General features: G+C 52.8%; 2 protein-coding genes across 2 annotated transcripts; one reads left to right on the top strand and one right to left on the bottom strand.

Annotated features, from left to right (window-relative positions):
* Nucleotides 1-4,630: 4,630 nt before the first annotated feature.
* On the bottom strand, nucleotides 4,631-10,454 carry CDCA8 (cell division cycle associated 8). The gene is made up of 10 exons (XM_074894375.1): nucleotides 10,373-10,454; nucleotides 10,150-10,278; nucleotides 9,836-9,876; nucleotides 9,239-9,311; nucleotides 8,704-8,843; nucleotides 8,323-8,402; nucleotides 7,900-7,998; nucleotides 7,581-7,707; nucleotides 7,045-7,131; nucleotides 4,631-6,702 (listed from the first exon to the last, which is right to left on the bottom strand). Exons 1-10 carry the CDS (start codon nucleotides 10,452-10,454, stop codon nucleotides 6,658-6,660), a joined length of 903 nt encoding a protein of 300 aa, XP_074750476.1. The 3' UTR covers nucleotides 4,631-6,657.
* A 260-nt stretch (nucleotides 10,455-10,714) lies between these two features.
* On the top strand, nucleotides 10,715-12,311 carry AIRIM (AFG2 interacting ribosome maturation factor). The gene is made up of 4 exons (XM_074894374.1): nucleotides 10,715-10,974; nucleotides 11,068-11,247; nucleotides 11,324-11,442; nucleotides 11,844-12,311. Exons 1-4 carry the CDS (start codon nucleotides 10,715-10,717, stop codon nucleotides 11,909-11,911), a joined length of 627 nt encoding a protein of 208 aa, XP_074750475.1. The 3' UTR covers nucleotides 11,912-12,311.
* Nucleotides 12,312-20,625: the final 8,314 nt, after the last annotated feature.

The following is a 20,625-nucleotide window of genomic DNA, read 5'->3' as shown; positions in this document are numbered from 1 at the left end:
ACTTCAGCACTGGTGACGGCTGCTCCGGAGGTGCTGGGGGCAGAGCCTCTGTGCTTTCATGCCTTAAGCACCTCGCACCCTCCTGATCCCCCGGGTACCCTTTTCTGCAGACGTGCAGGAGTGTAACGGCACCGGTGTGACTTGAGCACATCCAGGGCTGGGTCCATTGCCGGGACCCCTGGACCCAAGGCCAAGGGCATCCTCCCACGGGAGCAGGTGCTGGGCACAGGGCAGAGGGATTTGCTCCCTTCCCTTCACTCCTCCGCAGGGCCGGACTTAGGGGCAGCAACTAAATTTGAGGACATGACTTCCCTGTTAACTGTCTTGCCCTTATTAGAGGAAATTAGATTAATTACATTGTAGCAGGCAATAAATCTTTCCCTGGAGAGACAAGGAGGGTGCCTGGGATTTCAGTCTCCGTGTGCAATGTTAAAATTAGCAATTCTGTCTAATTCTATGTTTCAGTGTAATAATGCTTCCGAGCAAGAGGAGAGTAAAGCTCTGTGGCTTATGGGCACTAATTTTCTGAGATAAATAGAGAATTTCTTCCCCACTCTCATCAGAGCTGAGGATGAAATTGCTCTGAAGTCCGCACCCTGTAAGCTCCGTTTCCCACCGCTGTATTTTAAGAGGACATTTACGCTTTCCCCAGCTCTGATGTGACAGCCGAGCAGTGGCACCCTGCAATTCCACAGCGAGGTCCAGCCACAGCAGTTTTCATATTATCTTGCTGGAAATGAGATTCACAGGACAACATGGGTCTGATTTGCAGCGCAGCTGTGAAAGAAATCCTGCCTTTAAGAAAGCTACCATCTATGAATAAATTGGATATACTTGTTTTGGTCTCCTGACAGGCTCAAGCTTTCAGTCGTGAGGCTGTGAAAGCCGGACCCAGCCTGCGTGGTGGGCAGCTCCCAGGGAAGGAAGCGCCCGACGCACAGCTCAGGAAAGGGCTCGCCTTGCCGGGGGACGCTCGGCACGCCCGGCTTTCTCACCAGCTGCAAGGTCCCACAGGGACCGTGGTGTTACGGCAGATGGAGACGGGCAGAGCCCGGCTGCCCGGCGCAGCGTGGACGTCGGTACACACGGCGCAGCACGGCTCCGCGGCGGCGACGCCAGCCTGCGAAACCCACCACCACTCGCGTCTTCTAATTAATGCATTATACCTAATTGAGTGCCCGACTGCTAAATGATGTCAGTCAGGTTAATTAAATCTTAAATCTTTGTCAGTTAGCAAAAAAACAACAAAAAAAAAACCAACCCACCAAAAAAAAAAAAGCCCGCAAGGAAAGGAAGGGAAAAAACGCAAAGTTAAAGAAGCTTGAGCAGCGCTGGCAGGCTGGGCCCTTGTGACTCTGCTCCCGGAGCGTCACGCCATCAGCAGTCACAGAGGGAGAGGTTTGATGAGCCACAGGAGGCAGCCACAGAGCTGAACCCCTGTGCTCACCCCTGCTCTGGCCGTTACTTCTCCTTTCACGGGTGGACTCGCAGTTCTTCAGTGTGGAGACCACTAACCTGTGTGCAACGAGAGTCCGACACCGTGCCAAGAACACCCCCGGCCGGGCCTCCTCATCTCTGCGTTCCAGTCTGCCCAGAGCTGTCAGCGTCGCTGACTGGGGGTCCCCTCCCGCGGGAGCGGGCACAGAGCACGGCGAGGAACCAGCCGGCCACGTCTTGCCAGTCGTGGAGCAGGCGGGAACGCAGCTGGCAGCAGACTCGGGATCCGTGGGCTCATCTCCCGATGCAGATTATCTTTTTGCCTCATTAAAAACCGCACATTGCTCAGCTGTGGGCTGTCAGAAGGAAGAGTCAACTTAGAGCAGAGCCAGTGGAATGTCCCCGCTGCAATGGGGGGGTGTGGGAACACCCCCTGGGGTGGGAGTGGGGAGAGCGCCCGTCCCCACCGAAAGCAGAGTCCTCACCGAAGGGAACAGCATCGTGCATCAGACTTGACACTGGGAGCATGAACTTCTCCCTGGCCCCAGCCCTCCCTCTGCCATCGACTGCGACGGGGAACTCGCGTCGCAAAGTCAGTTTGTGCACACTGTGACCAGGACAAGTTGTGCTATTGCTTGAGCAAATAATGTCTTTTTTGAAAATACCTTTTTCTTGTTATTTCCCCAACCTCTGAGACTTAACTGTTTTCAAAATGGCTCACGAGTTCCACAAACAGATGAATTTTTGGCGTGCAGAGTATCTTTACTGCTAGGTGCAGGCACTACAATTGAACATCATATTTGGAGATGCAGCCTGCTCAGCTACACTCACCAAACGGCAGGGGTTTCCAGATACACATTTCACCTTTGAATTTTCAGCTCTCCCAATCACTTTAGGGAAGAGAAATGACTCCAGAACTCCTCCATGCCTCTTTCAGTGATGCTAAGGAATAGTTCCCCTTCTTATGCCTTCAGCTGACCCAGAAAATGGATTTCTGGTGGAATTATGCAGGTCAGCTGGAGGAGTTGCATGTGCTGTCCTGCACCTTCAAATCAAAAAGTCCTGCATGAAAAAATTGCCTAGAGACACCTCTAATTTGTTTTAAACTATCATCCCTTCTATCAGCAAGCAGGGAATTGTTATCTATTTATTTCTCACAATGTCACCGAATCAGTGACCACCTGCAAGGTGTCCGTGATGATAAACGCTTGCTTTGTGTTGGGAGCTATTTCTGACAATGCTTGATAGTGCACATCTATCAAATTGCCCGAAGAGCCACCTATTAGGATCATTATCTAACACAGTCCCTTTGTGGGAGTTCAATGTCAGCACTTCCTGGGGAAGGTACCTCACCGGGTACCTATTCCGCTCATTATTTCTCTAGATTAATAGTTTCACATTTTCATTAGGAATTTGGGCTGAACTCTGGCGTTCCCGCACCCAGAGCGGAGCCGCAGCACCAGCAGCGACACTCGTGAGCGTCCTCCCGGCGCAGTGTCCTGCTGCTCCTGCCCTGCGCGAGCGGGGACCGGCCGAGGGCGGCTGAGCCCTGCGCCAGCCGGGGAAGGCAGGAAGGCTTTTTCCCTTAAACAGGACTGTAAAAGCCCTGGTGAAACACAGGCGCACGCTGCTGCTCGCTCGCTCCCTGCTGGGGTTGGGCCACCAGCAGCTCTCCTGCAGCTTGCTCTGTCCCGAGGGAAACTTATTCCGGAAGAGCTCGGGTCCGGGTCATGCGTTTGATCCTAAAGTCAGTGCCCAGCAATCTCTCAGCAGGCCATGGCCGTTACTCCCCAAACCACCCTTCCTACAGGAAAGCCACAGCTCTCAGCCCTGGGCAGTATTCATCATGACTGAAATTCCAACCAGGAAAAACACTTTTTCTCATGGAATCAGCCGCAAAAGGCGGGGCCCTTCACTCCTCCGCAGAGCCTCACCTCTTAACGCGGAGCACAGGCCCTGGGAGGTCACGCGGGTCGGTCCTTGGGAAGAACATACGGACCAGCAGCATTCTGGGAAGGCACCTGTGGCCCTTCGGCTTTCTCTCAGGTCTGGCTCCGTTCAGGCTGTCCCTGGAGCCGTGCCCGCGGCCTCTCACCCCTCGCAGCGGCTCAGGTGGCACAAGCCAACGTCAGGCTTCTGCAGGCGGAACTGCTCTGGCCAGCGAGGGACACAGCCTCTTCCAACCTGACAGCGTTGCTGTTTTCCTGCGTTGCTTTTTATTTCCCGTCACTCAAAGAGCAGTGCAGAGGACAGGCAGGCGAGCGTACAAATAACGTACAAAAAAACCTCCCCCAAACCCACAAAAGTCAGCCAGCTTCCCTGTGCTGCCCCCGTAATCCTTGAACTGAAGAGGGAGGTTCTAGCTTTGTTAAACAAAACGCCACGGAGTGTGCAACAGGGCCAGAAGTGATGCCAACAATTTACATGAGCAATAAAACTGCAGAAAAATGAAATACTGCTTACCCATGTTCTACAGCAGCACACGGTGTGGGCAGCATGCAAAATAGATTGAGGTGATGAATCTGTTTCGCTATTAGCTGCCAGAGAGCTTTAATTCATGTCAGATACAATTAACTCACTCTGAGGACTGGAAAAGGAAGCTCGAGCGCTACCAGCGTGGCCTCTGCACAGCCCCTTCCAGCCCTGCTGCCCCCAGAGCCCAGGAGGCACAAACCCCAACGCAGTCACAGCCCCTCCAAGTTCTACAGATTCCGCTTCTTCCAATCTTCCAGCTGCTAAATGTCATTTTACAAGCTTTTTCTGTAGGTATAAATAATGTGTTAACCCCAATAACAGCACAAACCCGGCCTTTCATCCTCCAGAAGATCCAGAACCGTAGGGCACATCACTCGAGTCAGAAACCCAGGCCGGCCTGAGGGGACTCGAGGCTTTCCCGCCCACGGGAGCGGTCAGGTCTCATCTGCAGCTCCTCACCGCTCCCGACTTGTTAATCCCGAGGAACAGAACCACTGCCCAGTCCTGGCACAGCAGGACCGCCTGGACCTCGTCAGAACCAGCACCACAGCTCAGCTGACACAGGAGGGGGAGCGGCCGATGGCGTGAGGAGCGCAGGGCCTTCAGCACTGGAACTAGAGCCTAGCATTCCCTAGACCAGCTAAGCATTCTAGGTTCCCCCCCCCCCCCCCCCCGGTAAAGACATGTTTAAAGCAGAATCGAGACTTGCACATCTGTATCCAAGCAAGTATGTTACAGTTTTATTTACAGCTTAACTAATTGTGGAGGGTTTTTTTAATATGGTAACAGAATTCAACAACAGCCAAGGAAGTGCACTTGTAGCTTAGTAGTTTACAATATTGCCACCTGCAGTTGGGACTCAGAAGCTGCCAAAGCCTCTTAAATACCAATCTCCAAACACATGGTATGTACCCGAGGTTTGCATTACAGTCACACACTTGCCTTTTAAAGGGAATTCACGTATGAATGCTGTTCTACAAACTTCCTCCCACGCCACACGCTGCATCAAAGATTCACACCAAAGCGTTAAGTTACCTCTGACAGCAGCTCTTCCCAGTCTTCCTTCTTAACCATGCTGTAGGCTTGGCTTTTGCCAAAAGCAGAACTTTTCCAAACCTAGAAAAACTCACGAAGTCTCAACATCCTTGTTTATAGCCCCTTCAGAGGCTTAAATCAAGTACAGAAAGGTATCTTTGGAAAGGACAGTGTGCCAGCTAACAAAGAAACAGGCTTATTTTTAGGGAAAAAATCTTAGACAAAGTTAGAGAAGCAAAGTTCTTTACTCCAAACGCTCTCAACACGCCAATTAAAATGCTTTTACGTTAGCTTCCCTGCTGAAGCAGAGGAAGGATTATCAGGGTGCCTGTTGCAGAAGCCCCTTGACATATTTGACTGTACGATTTATACAGAATAACGCTTCAGGAATCGAAGCTAACCACACTTTTAAGGGATTCCACATCTTAGTTCAACAGACAAGAGACGTGTTGTCTCCCATCTGTACCAGCTACAGATTCACAATAAAAATGAAGCCCTGGGTTTTGAGTGAGGTGAGTCTTTTACATTTTAAGATTTCATGCAATCTTCCCATGGAGAGCTAGTGCTTCAGAGAGCTCTGCTTTTCCAGGCTGTCGAAAAATAAGATGGTGGTTGTAGGAAAGCAAATACAGGATTTCTTCCTTGCTTTGTTTTGCAAGGAAGTGTTAAGCCAGATGTGTGTTCCTGCTTCCATTTCAAATATACACACAATAAAACCCTTTCCCAAGAGGCTACCTTTAAAGTTGAATTATCATGAATTTGAAGTGGAGCAGAATTTCTCTGTATTTTCTATAAGCAATGGGGAGAAACCCATTAATGACTGAGGAAGTTATTTTGTGCTGTTCAAACCACATTTATTGGATATGGCTCTTTGTCACAGAAATGCCCTGAATCAACTCAATTTAGATGAGAAGGGCAAACCATGTTTTGACTAGTCCAAGCTTTCTTCTTCCCTGTCTATACTCCGTTCCCAGAGTACAGCTGCTCCTAAAGACTGTGCAGGAAAAGCAAAGTTCTCTCACCGTAGAGATACCCCAGGGGCTCTCGGGTTACTCTCAGTAATCCGGTTAAGGAGTGGTCTAGCTGATTGATTCTGGTAAGTTAAAGCACCTGTGATCTTTTATTTCTTTAAAAACAATAAAATGCGTAAGTTCACTATAAAAACCTCAAAGCCAGTTACAAATCCAAGGGCTGCTCTAAGAAGAAAGGATTGCTATCCATGGCAGCATCATGAACGACAAGCAGCTTCCCACCCAGTCCCAGGCACCAGGAATGTGCCTTTAGGTATCTCAGGTGTGAGACCGAGACAGCCAGCACCTTTTAGGCACATTTGCAGAGAAAGGATGTGCCCGGCAGGAAGCGCGGCAGATCTCATCTGTCGCTTTCTCTGCCCAGACAGACACAAACCCCAGTCACTCGTGTCCACCGCTCACATCTTCTGCAAGAGACCAGAACAGCCCTTCTGCCCGCCCAAGGCAGCTGTATCTTGGGCTCAACCTTAGAGGAAATAGGAAATAAAAGTATTCTTTTCCTGAATTAAAAAATGCAATCTATTCTAATCTCATTACGTATTGCAGGTAGAAAATTCAGTTCTTAACTTCCATTCTGTAAATTAATGGAAGGAAGACACAAATTAGAACGAGAACTAAAGGCAGCAGTCCTAAACGTAACATTCTGTATTTACAGAGGGATGTCAGCGTTCACCGAGTTTCATCTGTAGGTTTTTGCACCGCTGCAAGCTTGTGCGAGACGAACCTAGAAAGAAAGAGAAATTAATCGGACACTATTGTATCCCACAACCACTTACAGCTCCTGCCTGAAGCAGACGACACTCTCGGTTTTGATTCAGTTTATCAGAGCGTTGACAACAGTTCTTTCGCAAGACCTGCACAGTTTATCTGCAGTCTGTATTAGTGTGATGTAAGGCTACTCCCTCCCCTTCCCTTCTCAGCTCATGCTGCTTCTTGATCACCAACATGAGCCAAAATACAAGACAAGGGGGGGGGAAAAAATTAGTTTCTATTACAGCTCAACAGTCCCGTGACTAATGACAGAGCAACAACACTGCCTTACAACTTCAGGTCACGACTGACTTACTGATAGCTTCTTCATAATTCCTTGGGTCTCCGGATTTAGATGAAGAAGATTTTTCTTGGTCAAATCACTTGTTGTTAAACGAATGCTCTGTGAAAAAACAAACAAACCAAATCTTAGGTTTTCTGTTTGGTCAGCTGTAGTAGCTGGAAGCAGCAAAAAATAAATGAAAAAACAAAGTAAATAAAATCTAAGCATACTAGGAGACCACATACAGGCAGAGAACCACATGCAGCTTAACCAGAAGCTGACCTCATACCTTCCTTGCGGTGCATTAACACACTACTGCCAGCAGAAGCTACTTGAAATGTTACTGACACTCACAGCAAAACCTCATTCTACATTCTGCTTTCACCAGCTTGAATCACTCCCACTTCTGACTAAAAAACTTTCAAGGTTCTTTTAAACCAGATCAATGCCCTGATAAACTGCAGTGGCACAACTAAAGAGACAAGAGTGGGTGACCTGAACCTGCTCAGGCCCCCGAGAAGGTACAAGTTCTCCCTTCAGCAGAGATTTCACACGCTGAAGTTTCTCACCTCCCCTCCTCCAACAGGGACTGTAATGAAGATATCGTTGCCGTCAGCGAGGGGGCTGCCATTAGCAGAGATGGTGTAAACACGCTCGTTTACTGCGGGAGTGCGCAAACCTGGAGTCTTGAAAATGCTGAAATGAAAAGTTCTAGGTGAGTAATGTCACCGCCATTGCTCGAAGCACTTTGACTAAAAGTCTTTCATTCCAGGCTCAAAGGGCCGCTAAGGATCACGCTGCAAACAGACGACAGATACACACATAAAGCAAACAGCAAGGCACTCCCCTGCTTAAGAGATTAACAGAGAAATTTAACAGGATACAAACCTGGAATCAAATCTGGGTGTGACCATGGAGGTACCTCCTCGCGCACAGAGATCAACAATTCTACCCGTAGCTGGGGTGATAAAGTTGTTTTTGCTTGATCTGCTAGAGGGAAATAAATGAACATCTGCTCATAAGAATATTTTTAATAAACTTACAAGCACTACCTTATCAAAGACTTGAATGAGGTTATCACCACAGAAAACCAGAGGCTCTCGCTAACCAAAGGCAAGCCCCAAAGCTGGGGATCGCAGGAGAGGAATCTGCCCTTCTTTCACTCGCTGTCAGATCACTGATTTCTTCCTATAGCATGGCACAACTATATCAGCCAGCCTACTAAACCACGCTCCATTCCATTTAGGAGTTACGTTAGCACTAGACACCTAATTCTCCACTTTTGAAGCCCGGTGAAAGACACCCCGTTACCTTTTACTCATGCGCTTCACTCTTGCCGAAGGAGCCCTCCTGCTCCTGGACACTGGCGCTTTTTTAGTGGATGCCTTCACCTGAAACACACGTTATTCACCAGATCGGTTACTTCGCTCTCGTGCGACAGCTGAGCCCACAACGAACAGACGATTCCAGACAAAATGTTTGTCTCAACAGGCTCCTTTTTACAGCTCAAGAGCCCAGAAGCAAATACTGTACAAGCTTCTGTGACCTTCTCCTATGGCTAGAAGTTTCAGGAAGCGGTACCTGTTCTGACGTCCCCCTCAGAGTATCCTGGGCAGCTATATAATTGTAGGCATCATCTCAGTAAGCATTTATATCTTGGGAATAAAGTCACCACAAAGAGTAACTGTTTACCTTTCCAGGTTTTGGATTAATGTTTTCAGCTTCCAGCTCTGGAAGACATTGGCTATCATGCTTTGCTTTCTTTGCTAGAGGAAGCAAAGGGTGCTCTGCTTCTTCTTCAATAGCTTCAATATCCTGTTTAGATTTTTCCACTAGAAAGAGAAAGTGTTATCTAAGTTGAAAATAAATAATAACTTTACATTATTAGTTAGCAGCAGAGGCAGACCGTAAACAACCACAAGCATTTTTGGCAACAATTTGCTTCAGAAATCCAGTTCCAATGTTATCCAAATGGTTGAGTATTTTAATAAAATTAAGTAGGTTTTAATAAATTTAATAAAATTAAGTAGGTTTATTTTAACTAAAACCAAGTAGTAGTTTAATAAAATTAAGAAGCTACTGCAGATAGTAGTGATAAAAGTAGGATTATTTTTCTGTCTTTAAATATACTGAAGGATGTAAATAAGAACTGGATTATTATTCACAATATGTAAACCATGACACACTCTCATCTCACTACTCATCACAACACTTAAAACAAACTGACCTTTCTTGATTTTTAAAGGAGTCTGGATAACTTCTGCTGTTAACTTGTTTATTTCTGTTATTTCCAAGTCCGCCTAAAATTGAAACAGTCACAGCACCATCAGGATTATCAGTAGCATGTAGTTCTGAGAAATCCAAGTTGTACAGCAAATTCCTATTTTATAGCAAGAATACCTCCATGTTTTCTGTTGTGCTCAAACTGGGACCTTTCACGTTATTCTGGGGGTGACCACGTGTGAGGTCTGCAGGCCATTCAGGCCTAACACGCCTTGTTTGGCAGCTGCAGGACGTGCCTCACCTGTGCCCTGCTGCTCAGCCAGCGTAGAAATGATTTAATTTACTGAAAAGCACATGTGCTCTCGGGGGTCTGGGAGGGAAATCGAGCAGGTAAGGGAAGATGGACAAGGAGCAGTATGAACACGCAAATCCTCTTTGGATACAACAGGCCTCTCTTACAGTTAAGCCTTAAAGCAGCATTTATGAAAGTGTTTCTGCACCCTCTGGTATCGCAACACTCCTGCAGACCCCAGAAACCTGCGTTTCCTACAGCAGCGCACAACGTCAGCAGAAAAGCTTCATATTGATGCTGGATACCTACCGTTGCTGCCTCTTGCAACACCTTTTTGCTTCCTCCTTTAGCTAAAAAGAAAAATTTTTTGAAGACGTCACTAGGTGTGTGAGACAGCATACGCGCTATACACGGACATTTTAATACGTCACCACTAGGGTGCAAAAACCAGCACAAACCGGTTTCCGGGCAGCGAGGGAGCAGCCCCAGACAAAGAGCGCGGCGCGGGCCGCCCGCCTGGGGGGTGCAGCCAGAGCAGCTCCCGGCCGCGCCTGTATTACCGAGGGTTTTACTGTCTAAGGGAACGCGTGCCCCCGCCAGCCCGGTCCCGGCCCCGTTCGTACCGAGGTAGTCGAGCCAGTTCATCTCGCGGAACGCCACCGGCAGCCGCAGGATCTCGATGTTGTACAGGTTCTCTGCCTCCTTCACTAGCCGCTGCTCGTTCGCCCGCAGCTGCTCGACCCGGGTCCGCACTGCGGGGACGCACACGGCGTCAGCCACGGCTCCGGGCCCGGACCCGGGCCCTGCTCCCCGCCACTCCCCCGCCGCCCACCGCCCGCGGCCTACCCTCGCGGTCGAAGTCCTTCAGGAAGGCTGCCAGCTTCCTGCCGCGCGCACTCGCGCCAGCCTTCTTCCGCGCGGGAGGCATGGCGGTGGGGCAGGGCGGGGACCGGGAACTAGGAACCGGGAACTAGGGATCGGGAACCGGGATCAGGGCCGGGAGTGCCGCCGCCGCCGCGCGTTCAAACCCAACCGCCGCTGCCCGCCGGCCAATCAGCGCTCAGCGCGGCGCGGCCAATCAGCGCTCAGCGCGGCGCGGCCGGTCGGGGTCTAGTGCAGCCAATCAGCGCTCGGCGCGGAGTGATGACGTAGTTGTGCGGGAGAGCGCTTCCGGGTGGGCGGGTCGCCATGGCGGCGGCGGCGGTGGCCGCGGCGCTGCGGCAGTGGGCGGCGGCGGCGGCGCGGCAGGACGCGGCCTGGCGGGCGGCACTGGCCGGCTGGGCGCCGCTGCTGGGCTCGCTGGCCGGGCTGGCGGCGCAGATGCGGGCGGCGCAGCGGCTGGCGTGGGGCGGGTCGTCGCTGAGCGCTTTCAGCGATCTGCGGGCGCGGCTGTGGCGGAAGCAGCGCGGCGCGGCCGAGGCGCTGCTGGAGCAGCTCGGCAGCCGGCGGTGAGGTGGCGGCGGCGGCAGCGGCGGTGGGGGGGGCCGGGCCGGGCAGGGGGCGCGGGGCCGCAGCTGAGCGCCCCCCGTTCTGCCGCGTAGGGCGGAGCTGCGGGCCGTGCGGGACGCAGTGGGGGCCGGCGTGGCCGCCGTGCTGCGGCTGTACGAGGAGCGGGCGGCGGAGCTGGGCCTGGCGGCGGCCCTGCGGCGTGGGCCGCGCTGCCCCTCGCTGGCTGACGCGCTGGAGGGGCTGCAGGACGTGGAGCGCTACTACCGGCACCTGTATCCTCTGCGGCGGGGCTCTCGGGCAGCGCTGGCGGGTGCCTTTTTCTCTTTGTTGTCCTTATCGGCCTTGAAGGTACCTGGAGAGCAAACTGCTCCTTCTCCACATCAGCTGTGACAGCCTGGCAGACATGGAAGCCCTCCCACAGTCTTGGGAGAGGATTTTGGAGCGTTACAAGGAAGATGTTGTTCAAGGTAGTCCCGCTTACGCAGGCCCAGAGGGCCTCTTGGTGAGCCCCGTGCGGATGTCTTGGCGCTGGAGGCAGCACACAGGCCCGGTGTTGCTGGCTGCGTCGGTCTCAGTAGCAGCAGGTGACCTCGCTCAGTTCGCAGTCGATCCCTGTGACCTGCTCTGAGATCTCGTGAACGACTTCAGTTGTAAATATTTGCCATCACACCCTGGGCACAGCTGGAAGAGACATCCTGCCTCGCAGGGTAACGAGGGACTTAGTGATCCCTTTCACTTGGTCTACTAAGTTAGTTTTACTTATGTTTTTCTTTACTGCTTTTAGAAACAAGTTAAATTTTTGTGGGTACAAAATACAGATAAAAAGCATTAAGCTAATGAGTTGTTTTTTTTTTTCCTTTCAACTCAGATACGCTTCTTAAGATCTCTCTGTTTGTGGACAACCAGCGAGAGCTGTGCTGCTCCCCAGGCTCCTGACCAAGAACGGGAGGGACTGGACGTTGACCAGCTTCTACGGGAGTCTGGTATGTTCTGAGATGGCCCCAAAGAGGATGATGAGTTGAGGAAGCTGTATGGGTGCTTTTTGGAGGCTGAGTGAGTTGGGTACTTGGCCTCAGCAGAAAATACTTGGACTGTTTCAAGTGGAAACGGACTTGGTGTCTGAAGAAGAGGCTGGGCTGAATCAGCTGTGAAGATAGGAGGGTTCCCTGCCATGGGTACTCTGTGTACTGAAAAAAACGTTGGGACTTACTAACTTGAGGTGTGCCGCAAGTAAACGAGCGTGACAAAGTCTGGCAGGCTGATACTGTGTAAGAAAGGTGTTTTAGGTGCCATCCTTACAAATAAATAAAAGATGTCAAACCAGGGCTTAAAAGCAGTTTGCACCTCGTGCCTCTGAGCAGCGCGTTTGCTTTCATCCCACCTGTACATTGAAGGGAGGAGCAAATTGACTTGAAAATGTAGTTACAGAGGTGCATGGACAGCTGAGTTGTGGTACAGGCCATTTTCAGGTGCGTTAGAGCGTGCTCCTCTGGGATCCACTGGGGTGTGTTTAAATCTGTCTTAAAACTTCACACTCTGCGGCAGCAGCCGACAGTTGTAGGGACATCTTCTGTTGGCCATGACACCGATCCTCTGTAACGTTCCTGGAAAGTGGTGGGGTGCCTGTCTCTAAATGCCATCCTTGGTAAGAAGCTGCAGCTTCTCCGAGAAGGCCAAACAATTGTGCTCGGACGGGCTGTAGATGTGCTTGTGCGCCCCGTTTCTGCAGCGAAGCGGGGCTCCGAGCTGGGGAGGCCCTTTGGCCACCTGAGGGCACTGCTCGGCCTGCGGAGAGCGGCCGGGGGGCCCTGGCGGCCGCTGGCTGAGCAGGGCTGGGGCTGCCGGTGCTCCCCGGCGCGGGATGGCACTTTGTGTGCAGTTCTGATTGCAGAGAAAAATAACGTCACCCTCTTGGCGCTGGTCTGGCCTCCGGGCGTCCCGGCTGATGATCGAAGAGCGTTAAACCCGGGGGAGCGAGGCGGGTTCTGCTCCCAGCGCACGGGGCAGGGGCTGCGGGGGGCTCGGCTGGCGGGGCGGTGCTCCTCTGCGTCGCTTCGGGCGCCCGGCGTGGCCGCTCCTGCCCGTGGCCGGCTGCGAGGGGCCGGTGGCTGCACAGGCATCCTCTGCTCCGCACGGCCCCGGCAGACCCGGGCGAGGCTGCGACGTGACTCTGAGTCACAGTGCGACTGCTCGAGCCGTGCGCTTGGCCACCTCCTTCCCAGCGCAGCGAGACAGGGCGGCCTCCTGCTGCTGCTTCCTTCAGCTTAAGATGAAGCAGATGATGCAGTGAAGATCGGGTTTGGCAGATCAGCCCGGGAGGCAGTTTGTTCAGCCTTGGCGCAGACACGGCTGCGTGCAGAGTGCTTCCCAGCCTCCTTGACAGCTCTGTGTCACCGTGACCTGTCACCCGCTCGCCTTGTCAGCGCGCGCTGATGCTGTGGCTTGCATCACAGCATCAGTTCAGCATAAGGCATTTATTTTCCTGTCTGCAGCGGAGTGAGCGATTTCATCTAGTTCTTTTCCAGAGCTTTGATTCCAGCCGCCAACTCCTCCCAGCTCCAGAGAGTCACGTCCCGTGTTTAGGTTCCAGTCAGTGAAGCAGCGCAGGTAAACTTCACCAGCCGTTGCCTGCTGCTGGTGTCCCAGCCGTGCATCCTCTCCAGGGCTGTCACTGACTTCTGGTTTTAAGGAACGGGTGAGCGCGTGCTGTGGGATGACACAGGGCGCAGAAGATCGATGTAGACGCCCTCCTGGCTGTCCGGCAGTCAAGTGCTGGCATCTGCAGAGGCCGCTGGGCTGAAATCAAACAGGCTGAAAGCTGTGGTGCCGCAAAGAGCAAAGGTAACAGCCATGTCTGTCACCCAGCTGCTCCTTTTCAGATACCTGCGGGTGAGGTGTGGGGTTGCTGGGGTGGGGAGCGAGCGCGGCACTGCCCGGTGTCACCACGCGGGTCTGGCTTTGGGCCGGGGCTGAGGGGGAGCAGGCAGAGGAACAGGGAGCGGCTCTGCGGCCCTGGGCTCCTCACACAGGGCTTGGGGGCGTAAAGATGGATGAGGGTAGGGTGTCAGGCCTTGGTGCATCATCGTTGTCAAACAATAAATCGTGGTGTTCGTGGATGCGGGATTGTGTTTACATGTGCACGCGCTATACAGCCATTCACCACCCCTCTTCTCTGTCAGCCTGTCTTCAGTACAGCTGCAGAAAGAACAAATGGATTTAAATTTTGGAAGGTCTTCAGAACAGTTCGGTGGTGGCCCTTCTGCTTCTCCCAGATGTTTGGCCCTCTGATGTCTTTGGGCTAACAGCAGCCCTGCTAGAAGTGCTGGAGCTTTCTGAATTAAAAGTGGCTGTGGCCTGACTCTGACTGAAAAGGGGTGAAGGAGGTGCCCATTGAAGTTTCAGTGTGATTAATTACTCTGCACTGTTTCTGGCTGATGGGCCGTGTCATCAGCTGCGTTGGTCTGCAGTGTTGCGGAAGGGCACGACTGAACCTCTGCTTTAATTGGATACAACTGCAGGCCTGTTCCCTTTCGAGATCTGGATGTTATGGCCCAGGATGGCTGCCAGGGGCCCCAGTTGCTAACAGGACCTCCTCCTCCTCCGGGCAAGGTACCTGTGTGCTGCGGGCAGGGACATCCTTGGGTGGTGCCGTCCCGGCCTGCGGCTCCCAGAAGCCGGCGCAGGCTCTGTGGTAGGTGGAAGGTCCCTGACTCGCTCGCGGTTTGTTCCTGTGCTGGAGCTTTCCAAGGCTGAGCTGTGACAGGCCTGTCCTTAGTGAGCCATGTCCACTGTCATCAGCGAAGGGTTTTGGTGCCCATCTGAGCACTGGGGCGGGAGGGAAGCGAGTGAAGGAGCAGCAGCAGCAGCTGCCGGGCAGGCAGCGGGGTCCTCTCCTGGGGAAACTGTATGCGGGGATGGGGGCTCCAGCCTGTGCCGTACCTGAGCGAGGGCAGCGTTGAGGGCTCTGAGCCTCACTGGTAAAATATACCTAGCTGTCAAAATAAATCGGAGTGCCTTCGCTTTTGGAGCAAAGCTCTTGAAGTGTTCTTGCACAGAGATCTCCCGTTCAGGAATGCAATAAAACAAAGTCAGCAGCTGGAGCTACCTTGTTAAAGTAAAATTTTCAGGAAACACAAAGCTCATGCTTTGATTTTCAGCTTTACCTCCTGCTAACTTAATTTGAAAGTAGTTATTCTTCACTTATAGGGAAAGCACAAATCAAAATCAATTACTCAATTTGAATACCTGTGAACGTTTATAGAGAGCATCTGACTTCTATCTGGTTAGTTTGTTTTTTCATGTAGGGTGCAAGTTAGCTTCTGGTGCAGCGGAGTCTCTGCACAGTTCTGCTTCAGAAATGAGGGCCCGCTGTGAGAAATCCAAAAGCTTTGCTTCAGCTTAAGCTCATGGATTTCAAACAGATTTCAAAATTGAATTTACTACAAGGGTCCATAGTTAGGAAAAAGACAAAGGATTTGGCACCTGAATTTAAGTGTAAAGTGAGTCGGAGGCAGAAATATGTGATTAAAAGCTTCGTGAGTCATTTAATAAACCAAGCATGGGTTTCACAAGCCCCTGTGGTTTTCATGCTTATTCTTTGAGACTTTCATCTTGGCCTGAAGCAGAGCTCCTTTGTGATTTTGCAGGGCCCAAGAGGCTGTGTGAGCGCTTATCCGCTCGGAAATGGAACAAGCGTTCTCCCATCTGCATTAATTGGATGTGTAGCTCTGTTCTAGCGCCCTGCTGTCTACGCTTTAGTGTTTTCTGGTGCTCTTGACTTTGTCACAGCATTTGCCCTGTTGAGTTGTTGGTGAGCTCCCCGGGGGGCAAAACCTGCTGGTCCCATTGATGGGCGTTGAGCGGGGCCATGTCTGGCTGAGAAGCAGGGGTGTGCTCCCCCGCGGTGTGGATGGGCTCGGCACAGGGTCTGTCGTCTGCCCTCACAAAGATGGGCACAAGCATTTATTTGGCCGCTCTTGGCCGCCCTGGTTTAACCCTTGCTGCTACACCCAGCCCCTTCTATTCCAGCAGACCCTCCGGGGCCGCCTGTTCTGTGCTTCCCGCTCCTGCAGCGTGGAGGCTGTTCTCATCGCTCACCTTATCTGCCAGTCCCGTGTAGGTTTGATTTCAATCCTCCCTTCCTGCTTTTCCCCTCAACCCTTGCACTCCTCCTCCCTCCTCCTGTGGAAACAAATCTACAGTAGGTGTCTCTTGAACTTGCCTGAACTCCTTGTCCCAGGCACCTTCCTGACTAATCCTTTCCAGATGTCCCGGAACTTTTATGTTTAGCAGTTTTACTCAAGTTCCTCACTCATTCTCGGATGGAGCAAACATTACATTTCCTAATATTATTTGAAAAATAAGACTGATCGTGGCCTTCTGAGAAGTCGTTGCTGCCAATGGTTTTAAGCACCACAGCAGCCTTCTACCCCCATATTGGAGCACAACAGATAGTCATAAATAGCACGGGAGTTTTGTTTTCTGTAGCTGACTGCTCCACGGCTGTCTGTGAAGCCTTGAACACTCAGTACTGCCCTCGCACCCAGCCAAGTGGCCGGGCTGTTGGCTTCCAATTTCCCAGCTACAGCAGCATGGAGAAATTAGGAGATCTGTCCGATGTTCCTCTGACAGTGACCCAACAACGGAAAGCAAGTTTCTCTGCCCGTCCTCTCATCTAGTTTCCAGCATAACTTTGGTTTTGGGGAGATGACTGTTACTGCAGGCAGGGGATACAGTCAGCGCCCTCGTTTCTCGTGCTCTCCAGGTGACCCGCGCGTCCCCTCTCAGTTGCAGCCTCGGGGGCTGCGTGTAGAGGCTGCGTTCGGGGTGGGCCTCGGGGGAAAGGGCTGTCTGTCCTCCCAGAGTCCACCGGGATGATGGGATTTGTAAAACTGGAAGCAATGTCTGAGCCAGTTTACAATCCTGGAGGCTGCCTCTCCAGCACAGCCTCTGGCTTGCCTTGAAGTCACGTCCTGTGGTTCTCCATGTGCATCCAGTGGCTTTTCATCCCTCCTGACTCTGCTCCGTGTGCAGCGAGCCTTGCGGTGGGTTTTGGCTGTTGGAGAGAAGCTTTGGGCCGTTCAATGGGACTTGGGAAATTCCTGTCTTTTTCCTTCCATTTTTCTTTGCTTCAGGACTCACCTGGCATGTTACGTGTTGATGGCGAGATGCCGACGGTGGGAGAGACCTTCCCCAAGTTCAGATTCTTGTTTTGGAGCGGTTTTGTGCCATTGGCGGCCTGGGGTCTGGGAACGGGCACGTGCCAGGAGGACAAACCTACTTTGTTGCGCCGTGGTCCCGCCAGCTCCACAGCCGCCATCGCCTTCCCAAACCAGCAGGACTTACAGAAATATTACGTATCTATTTAATTTCACAGCAAAGCAAGCCTCTGTGAGACTCGGCGCTCCTGCGTACCACAGCCGCCTCCCCCGCTGGGGGCTGACACGGGATGGCTCCCTGCTCCTTCTCCACGCTCTCCAGACCGTCTCTAGGCCACCTGGGGAAGGCAGAACGAAGCACACCGAGCTGGTGAGTCTCCCAACCGTTCTGCTATGTGAGGAAGGAATCCAAGAGCCTTTGCACACTATTAATCTTTTCCAATTGCTAAGAAAGCAAATGGTCTCCTCCCGCTCCCATAAATTCAACCTCTGTCTCCCACTTTCCCCCCAGTGTTTGAACTGTTCGCCAAGAGCTTTATTAAAAGCTACAAGATGCAGTTTTATTTCTAACTGAATCCCAAACAACTGTGTTAGGTGGAGAAGAAACACTTGGTGCAGTCAGCTTTAGAGCATTTTTGTGTGTAGTCCATAGCCACTTGTCAGCCGGAGGCCAGATTCGGCGCTGCCCTGAGCATAGTGGGCCCTTTTCTCCCGAGGTTCAGAGATGATTTCAAGCTGCTCAGACCTCAGGGCCTCGTTTCCAAGAGCACCTGGCAGTGACTGCTGGGAGTAACGCGGCTGGCAGAGCAGGAGTGACGCTCCCCGAGGCGGCAGCGTGGGCCGGTAGCGCCTCACCCTCCCCTGACTCTGCGCGGCCTGGGCTGCCGCTGCGCTTCAGCACGACGCTGTTCCCTGCGACGTGCCAGCGGCCCCGGGAACAAGCTGTGCTGGGCAGCTGCCAGTTCCGGGTGACTTTCCTGCCCCCCCCCCTTTCCTGCCCTCGAGGGAGAGGTTTCTGGAGATGCTGTGGACCCGGCTACCTGTCCCCTTGGCATGGCCCCGGCCAGTGGCACCTCGGGGAGGTGGAGCTGCAGGTGATCGTCCCCGGCTTCTGCTGCGAGCAGAGACACTGCAGCTGCCGCTGGGAGGCAGCGACCGAGGGCGGCTGTGGGTGTGCAGGGACAGCGGGGACCCGGGGTGAGGACGCAGGGACCCGGGGCGGGTGGCTCCGTGCAGCACCGCTGGCGAGGTGCACGCCGGGGTCCCCGCCAGCTGCTGTGCGTCACCGCCGTTCCTTGGCACTGCGCGCAGTGTGTCACAGCCTTCTCCCTTTCATTTCCTAATGTTCCCTCAGTCTGAAACCCATCAACCAGTGCTGAGAAAAAACATTCGCAAAGGAAGCCAAAGCAGAAGTAAGCAAAGCTGTTCCTTTGGCTGAATTCCTCCAGCTCGTTGTGTCCCGCTACTTCTTTTGAGCAAGAAGAGTCTGTTCCCGCCTTGTGCACCTGAGCCGTGGGGAGGGGACAGCAGCGACAGCAGTCCTGCTTCTTGCTTTTGCTGGCAGAGAACATCACATCCCTGCTTTGGAGATGGCTCCGTTGTAATGCAAGAGGAATCGTGATTCTGGAATAATCCCTTATGATTTTTCTTGCCTTGGGTGTCTGAGAAATAAAACACCATCGTTCACTTCCTTTCTTTACTGGTTACCCTCAAAAGTGGGTTCACCATCTCCCTCTCCTCATGGAGGAACTGAAATGACCAAGAAGTTTAAACAGAGCTGATGTTGAAAGCAAAACAGAAAATCGGGGTCTTGCCCATCAGGAATTGTAAAGGTCTCATTGATTTACAGAAGCTGCCCTTAAAGATGGTTGTTAGATCCCTGGGTCTGATGGTCCCTCCAGGCTCTTGCAATAATAGGTTACATCCCGGCCTAATCTGCCATCTAGGATGATTTTTTGCAATGAGTTGTAGTTGGCTTTTCTATGCTGTTTCATGCTCAAGGAACCTTGAAATTTTCACTCATTCCTGGGCATTTCAAATCGACCTCTGCTCAGCCATTCTCGGAGGGCTGGGGAGTAGGAGTAGGAGAGTCTCATTGAGAAAAGCGTCTGAGTGTGGTGTGTGGAGGATGTACCTGGGTGTGTGGTGCCCAGGAGAGCAAGAACCTGCAAATGTGTAGAAATACCTGTTGAGGCCAAGCTCAAGACAGGGGAGAAGGTTGTGGGCGGCATCCTGATTTGTCCAGGCCCGGTCTCTACACGGGACTTTCCTACCTCAAGAAATCTCCATGTCATTGTGCAATGCGAGGGAGAGCTCCCCCGGCGTGGCTTTGCCAGGGAGAACTCTGCTCCCTGGCACGGTTTTGGTACCGCGCTGCCCAAACCCTGGGGAGGAGGCTGGGAGCAGGTTGTGCAAGGAGGAGGATGGGGCTGCGCAGGGAGCGCTTTGAAACTGCATAAACCTGCCCGCGGGTCAGATGTCAGGAGCAGGGGAGGGGAGAAGTGGGGAAAAGATAATTGTGCAGAAGGGAGAAGCACTCTGAAGCAGCTCCGGAGCCAGGGAGCCTGCAGCTGACCCCTCTGGAGCAGGGGCTGGGAGGGCACCCGAGGCAGCCACAGCACATTCTGCTAATGAGGAACCTGAAAACGAGCCCCCGCTGCCTTTTGCATTAGTCACGTCTGCGGGGGCCGGGGCTTCAGGTGGGCTGAGCCCCCTGGCGCGGCGCGGCCGGGCTTGGGCAGGCATTGCCGCTCCCGTGCCCCATTGCTGGCGGCTGGGGGTCCCACGGCCCCCGCCCCGCGGGGAGCCAGCGATGTGGAAAAACCCCAGAGGCACCGGGGAAATAATCCAGACCAGCTTTTGCTGGACATGACTCCCCCAACTCTAAAAGGCTTTTTGGTGGAGTTTAATGAGATTAGTCTGTGCGCTCTGGAGCTGTCGGCTCGCTGGCAGGGCTGTGTTCGGTAGTTCCCCGCGCGCCAGGGAATGCTGTTGCTCATTTCATTGGCCTTGACTTCACTGGATCAGGCTGTTGCTTTGCTACTCAATTAGCTGCATCTGCACAGCAGTAACAAGCTGGAGAGCGGAAAGGCCATGGAGGGGTGCAGAAAAGCTCACTCGTGTCGAAGGGAGCTCCCCACGCCCCCGTCCCTGACCCCTGTCCCCACCAGGACCCCGCTGGGGTCCAACACCCCTTATCACTGCGGCAGTGACACCGCACAGCTTGTTCTGCTGCTGGAGAGTGTGTGTCCTCTAAAGCTCCAGTCTGGGTCTGTGCTGACATTATTGAAGCTACTGGTGATAAAACATGTCCCTGCAGGGGCCAGGGTCACATCTGATCCTGCAAAGGGAAAGCAAAACACCAGAGAAACTCCCAAAACCTGAAACAAAACACGTACTGACAGGAGGGCTGGGTGTCCAGGGATGCAGAGCTCTTGGTCCTGCTGCCCAGCCCCATCGAGAGGCACCTCCCAGACCTGCCGCAGTGGCCCT

The sequence above is a fragment of the Strix uralensis genome, chromosome 25 (assembly GCF_047716275.1).
Source record: "Strix uralensis isolate ZFMK-TIS-50842 chromosome 25, bStrUra1, whole genome shotgun sequence".
Lineage (NCBI taxonomy): Eukaryota > Metazoa > Chordata > Aves > Strigiformes > Strigidae > Strix > Strix uralensis.
This window is presented reverse-complemented; position numbering and strand designations above follow the sequence as displayed.